The following is a 6,639-nucleotide window of genomic DNA, read 5'->3' on the forward strand; positions in this document are numbered from 1 at the left end:
GTTAACGTCCAGCTCCCTGGTCACCCACTGTCATTCTGTTTTTACTGGCCACTAGGTAACCCTCTCTTCTATTGCAGAATAGCCATCCACATGTTTGCCATTAAGGAAGGCAGTAATTAAAGATGTATGTTCAGAGCTGACTGTTTGTATTCTGCACATTCTTAATTTAATTTGTATTTTCTTTCCCTTTTCTTTGTACAATCCTGTTTGCTGACTTGGTGTTGAGGCTGGAGCCTACTGCCCTAGCCAGCAGTCCAGTCCAGACTCAGGAGCAATTGCAAAACTGTGTCCCGGGTGGGTGGAAGCCATATGTTTTGGGGAGGTGCTGGAGTGAATGAAATTCTTCCTACTCTTTTAAAACTTCTCTTCCTCAGCCAAATTCGAGAGTGACAGAAAATTGGCCTCATAAAAGTCCTGTCTCATAAAGGTTATGTCCTGCCCAGGCTGAAAGTGCTTTGCTTGGTCCTCTATAGGCCTGTAATTCTGTAATAAAAACTCTTGTGTAAACACATGTGGCATTGTCAATGACAGTTACAGGACAGAAGACGAAAAGCTACACAGAGGAAAATGTGCAAATTGTTAGTAAGGTGACCCGTAAATACTATTACTAAATCATTACAATCTATTTGGGAGTGGTCAGAAAGTTGGGTTCTGCCCACCGTGTGCCCCTGTATTCCTCCCCACCACGTGCCGGTCACCATATGTCTGAATCAGACAAGGGTGTGGAATTGAAAAGCACTGACTGTTCCACACATTAGTTCGTATGTGAATGGGTGTGTGCTTTTAATCTTACTGAGATAACTAGACGGCAGCTTACGCTCCTTGCTCTTTCTCTAGGTCTCACCGGGATGCTGGGTTTGGGCATGGTGGCCCCCAATCTAGCTTTTTCTCAGATGGTGACTACTTTCGGCTTGGCTGGCATTGTGGGTTACCACACTGTCTGGGGAGTGACTCCTGCCCTCCACTCACCACTGATGTCTGTGACTAATGCAATCTCAGGTTTGTTCCTCTCTTGTTTGTCCTTATCTCAGGTTTTCATAGGGGTTTTCAGCTTTCTGAATGCTGTCTGTGAAGCCACAAAGTTTGTGTTTTCAAGTTATTTCTCTTGGCATCTGAGGCGGTCGTTGTAGTGACTCAGGGGGCTGCCAGAGAAGTGAGACATGGGGCTGTGACTGAGGAAGAAGGTCAGTCCTTTCGGCTAGCTCATGTCAAGCAGCGTAGAGCTTGACCCTATTTCTTTCAACTACAATTTCCTTTAAGGAAAGGACTCTACTGATAAAATTTGAAACCCAGTGTTTCACACAATCAGAGCTGGACCATCCTTTAGGGGCTTTTCTTAGTTTTGAGAACACATTCAGTCTAATAAGGTGACAGTAAGCCCCACGTGGCCTCAGGTTTACTGTGAAGCTTATGGGACAGGAGACGCAGGTCGCCCACCAGTGGGGCAGCATCAGGCGTTTCTCTTTGGTGTGAGTCTTCTCAGCTGTCCCTGTAGCAGTCCACAGAGCCGCCCAGGAGCTGTTCTCTTTGGGCCCCTGCGATGGTTCAGATATGAGGGAAGGACTCCACATTGCTGAGGTGTGGGAGTTGCCCTGGCCCGGAAGCCTCAGAACTGTAGTTGTCTCTTACAGCATTGCCATAGGCAGAGCTTACAGGATTTCTGCAGGGAACGAACGTGTCCAGCTCCAAGAAGTTCCATAGTCAGGAAAGCGCAAGCTAGGCATCCCATCAGGCATTTACAGCTCATGAATAGTTCCTCACAGTTTAGAGGCTAGTTATCCAGCAAGAGTCACTTTTTACCATAGCAGTGTTTTCTGCCTTGTTGATTTATATGTATTGGTGGAAGACAGCTAGAAAGTTAAAAGGTTAAATTCTTAAGCAGGGCTCGGTGCTTGTAGCTCAGTGGCTAGGGCACCAGCCACATACACCAGAGCTGGTGGGTATGAATCCAGCCCGGGCTTACCAAAAAAAGAAAACAACAACCAAAAAATAGCCAGACGTTGTGGCGGGCGCCTGTAGTCCCAGCTACTTGGGAGGCTGAGGCAAGAGAATTGCTTAAGCCCAAGAGTTTGAGGTTGCTGTGAGCTGTGATGCCACAGTACTCTACTGAGGGTGACATAATGAGACTGTCTCAACAAAAACAAACAACACTTCTTAAGCAGAAGGAGAAAAGGTTTTGTTAACCCTTTGCCCACAGTAGTACTTTAAGTGAGAATGATGGGAATTTGAAACAGTCTTCATCAGGACAATTGTGTCTATCATTTTCATGGAGGTGCAAGAAAGCTGCCTTACTTTTTTTTTTTGATGGGGGTACAGTTGGTTTTATGCATTTTAATGAGCAGGAATTACAGATGAAGTTGAGAACTTTTCTCTGTCTGCATCTATGTGTGTGAGGACACTTGATTTGGCAGTGTCACTGTAATGATTCCCCGTGTTGATGCTTTCTTTCCAGGGTTGACTGCAGTTGGTGGGTTGGCGCTAATGGGCGGACACCTGTATCCTTCCTCGACCCCGCAGGGCCTTGCTGCCCTGGCTGCATTCATATCCTCAGTCAACATCGCAGGTACGATCATGGTGAGAGGGCCCAGAGTGCTATTTTTAATGCAGACATAGCAAATATAAATCAGCCTAAAATAGACATTCTGATTTCAAGAACCTAGGTGGGACTTTAAAAAAATGTTTCGCTGAGACCCTACATGCTCTTTGAGAAGGAAAATTAGTCATTTTGCCCATCTGTAATTTTTATTGATAAGAGAACAACGCTCTTGGCCCTAAAACAAACAAAATGATGTCTTACTGTAAGTTACCTGGAAAGGTTTTGAATGCATAGTTTCAAATTAAGTTGACTTAGAGGTACCACCATAACATCAATGAATAAGTCTAATTTTAGATAAAATTTTAATCTTTTGTCTTATCCTAGCCAGTATTTGTTCTTAAAAATGGGAAGCCTAGCACACCACTCCTGTGCTAGGATTCATTTGATACTATTTTATAAGTAAAAATTGTTTAATGTGTTCAAGAGAGCTGGTGTCTATTGATAGGGTATTTTTTTCCTTTTATCATTTATTACTGGGTTTAACAAATACAATCACCTATTAGGAAAAAAAAAAGCCCTTTGATCTTTTGCTTCCCAAGCTTTTTGAATGGCTATTTGCTTTTAGTCCTGCAGAAATAGTTGGTTTTGCATTCTGATAGCAAGTTTTCTTCCTGAATATATTTAGTGTTTTGTTTTCCACTCCAGCAGAATTGGTCTGAATAACGGAATGACTTTAAATTTTGAGGTTCTAAAATGTTGCTTAAAATTACATTTGTCCCTAAGTAGTAAAGATGTGCTTAAAATAGAAAAATTGTAGCACTGTGAAAAATCACCCAGCTCAGCGAAATACCTCTTTCTGTTTTTTTATTCCCTTTGCTTTGGTAAGGTGGCTTCCTGGTGACTCAGAGAATGCTGGACATGTTCAAGCGTCCCACCGACCCCCCAGAATACAACTACCTGTATCTGCTCCCTGCTGGCACCTTTGTGGGTGGATATTTAGCTGCCCTCTACAGCGGTTATAACATTGAACAAGTAAGAGGTTCTTCTGAATGTGTTAATTTTTACTGTGGTATTTTCTTCCTTACTAGATTTAACATTATTAGTTAATAATGTTACCAAATGTGTGTTACCAAAATTCAAATGAATGTTACCAAAATTCAAACTGTGAAGCAAATACAACTTTTTATTAGGCAAATATGATAACCCTGGAAACACTTGGTTGAACAAAGCATCCCTTTCTCCTCCAGATTAGGACCCTGGATTCTAAGACACAGAGTTACCTGCTAACTGAGTTTAACACATTGACTGACACCCTAGAAACATTTTTTTTCCTTGAGGTCATGGTGTTTTATTAGGTCAATAGGTCAGGAGACATGTGAGTTAGATATGCTTCACAGGGCCCTGGGCTCAAAACTAGTGTTAGTTAAATACAACTCATGTGACAGTTAATGTGTTAAATGTGCGTTAACCTGTTTGTTTCTAAGTTTTTCCACATGTGAAAAGCGTTGAGAAAGTTATTAGTATTTTCTTAATGTACCTGGCTGGATTGTAAAGATGCCATGAAATAATCATGATAACAATTCATGCCATGAATAATCATGATAACAATTTTTGTTATCAAGTACTGTTCCATCCTTTCCCACTTCTTTCACAAGTTCAGTGTATCATCTCTTGTTAGCAAGGCATGTTATGCCAGTTCAACCAAGAACACATAGTTTAAACGTTCATGTATAGAAAAACAGAAATAATCAAGTTGATCTTTGGAAATTCCAACTTGAAGTCTAATAGAACCTTACCTGTGTTTCAGACTCTGTGTTTCCCATCTCTTTTCACTGTCTCTTTGGTGTTGCCAACATGTAGTATTTGTTGAATGAACAAAATATTTTTTGAGAACAGTTGGAACAGTGAGTCAGAGAGACCCAAGTCTAAATGTGCCATTTTTTATTGATCATTTGACCTTGGAGAAATTACACAATCTTTTTAAGCTCTGATTTTCTGTTTTGTAAAACTAGGGTAATGATTTTTTTCCTCTTGTCATTGTCACGAGGCTCAGTTCCAACATAAGTAAAATATATGGCACAGTCCCTTGCACTTAAGCCAGGGCTTGGCTCTTTTATAACATTTGATCAGGGTTGGTATTTTCAGATCCAGTAAGAAGTCCATTTCACTTACATACACATACAAATACATATATGTGTATATATATATTAGTGCATGATATCAAAGCTAGAAGAAACCAACTTACATGAATGGTATAATTGCAAATATAATACAAAGTATGTATTTCATATGTTAACAATAGGTAGGAAAATATACTGAAATATTAAAGCAAGGGTTTGAATTTGTCCCTCTATTGTCTAAATTTAAAATTGTTCTTAGAGAATCATGCTTCCACAAGAGAGAGAGGCAAAGTTCCTCTCTATGCTAATTGAATGAAAGTTCTAATAATCTCTCTCTTCTCTTTCCTTTGAAAAGATCATGTACCTAGGCTCCGGTTTGTGCTGTGTTGGTGCCTTGGCTGGCCTTTCCACTCAGGGAACAGCTCGTCTTGGCAATGCATTGGGCATGATTGGGGTTGCCGGAGGCCTGGCAGCCACCCTTGGAGGCCTAAAACCCAGTCCAGAATTGCTAGCTCAGATGTCTGGAATGATGGCTTTGGGCGGTACCATAGGTAAGCACTTGTAGGTTCCTGCATTTAGTGGAAATTACTTTGCTGTATATTATTTTGGTGAAAATTCATCCCAGTTGGTATAATTCTTATTCAAGTACGAACATTTTAAAACATTAAGTACATCAACTGAGTCAATATTGTGGGCAAAAAACACCGTGTATTCAATTCTTATTTTCCTTTACTGGGTCCATTTAGCTGATCTAGAATGGGGGAATAGAATACTTATGTACTATATATATAGGCTTGTTTTTCATTCTGGGCACAAATAGCAGAAGATTCTTCTTCATATACTTCTTAAAAATTTGGAAAAATCATATACCAACTGAAAAACCAGTGTTTTAATCCAGTTCAGAAGCTAGCATATAGGGACTGATGGTTAAATTTTCAGGAATTTTGGGAGCTGGTTGTTAAACATAGCCATTATTAAACATTAAGTTATAGAAACTTAAATTTTATTAGAAAAAGGTAATAATAATAAAATGTATAATTTTCTAATTAACTAGGTTTTATTATCTATGCCCTTGAGGCTATTTGTATCCATCCTACGTGTACAGTACTGGGTGATGGTTCTGCACCTCTCTGCCCAGTTTCACATTGAGTGACGTCATGTTGGGAGGTTGAACTTGGACGTGGTAACAGTGTTTGCAGCGTAGAAGTAACTGCTACATATCTGCATTCGATTTATTGTTTATTGTTCAGACCTCAGAAACTGATGGAGAAAATGTTAATAATTCAGCTTGTGCTTAAAATGTGTTTTGACTAAGCACAAGCTGTGAATAGCACCTCAAATTGAGCAAATATTCCTCCACTGTTTGAAAACTTATCAGATTTAGTGAAGAAGTCACTTCCATGGGTTACAAATGAAGTCCTCACACACATCTTATTACTTTACTTTCATCTTGTTAATGGGAAGTATTAATGTTCAGGTCAGAAGCGCACTCATTCATCAGTTGCAAATACTAGGTTGGTTATAGATATGAGACTTTAGGAAAGATTAAGAAAAGCATTCTATGAAAGTCAATTGATCTATATAGAACTTTTTTTTTTGCAGTTAAGGTTTTTTTTTAACTTTTTTTCTTAAGTCATATACACATAGTTCATTTATGCATATGTGGGATACAATGTGTTGACTTTTTAAAATAATCTGACATGGTTACATCAAACAAGTCAACATAGCTTTCGCCTCATTTACTTGATTATTGTGTTGACATTTATGTTCTACACTTGACAGATTTGACTTGTACCCTTGCCGTATGCTCCATAGGTGTGGTCCCGCCTTTTACCCTCCCTCCCTCAAACCTCACTCCTCCCTGATCTATATAGAACTTAAAGAGTATTGTTTATTTTATTATTATTTGAAAATTGTGTGCTAATACATACTTTTATATCAGTAAAAACTCAGGTGTTTCTTTCTTTCTTCCTTTTTTTTTTT

At 39.4% G+C, this 6,639-nt stretch overlaps 1 protein-coding gene across 4 annotated transcripts in view; it reads left to right on the forward strand.

The window, feature by feature from the left end:
- NNT (nicotinamide nucleotide transhydrogenase) overlaps positions 1-6,639 on the forward strand; it is a 91,017-nt gene that overhangs the window by 46,785 nt on the left and 37,593 nt on the right. For all 4 annotated transcript variants that reach the window (XM_023515010.1, XM_023515011.1, XM_003792967.2 and 1 more), the window contains 4 exons: positions 838-999; positions 2,453-2,563; positions 3,423-3,568; positions 5,012-5,207. In XM_023515010.1, coding sequence (XP_023370778.1) covers positions 838-999; positions 2,453-2,563; positions 3,423-3,568; positions 5,012-5,207 — 615 coding nt within the window. The remainder of the gene's footprint in view (positions 1-837; positions 1,000-2,452; positions 2,564-3,422; positions 3,569-5,011; positions 5,208-6,639) is intronic.

The sequence above is a fragment of the Otolemur garnettii genome, unplaced genomic scaffold (assembly GCF_000181295.1).
Source record: "Otolemur garnettii isolate 467f Iridium unplaced genomic scaffold, OtoGar3 scaffold00063, whole genome shotgun sequence".
Classification (NCBI taxonomy): domain Eukaryota; kingdom Metazoa; phylum Chordata; class Mammalia; order Primates; family Galagidae; genus Otolemur; species Otolemur garnettii.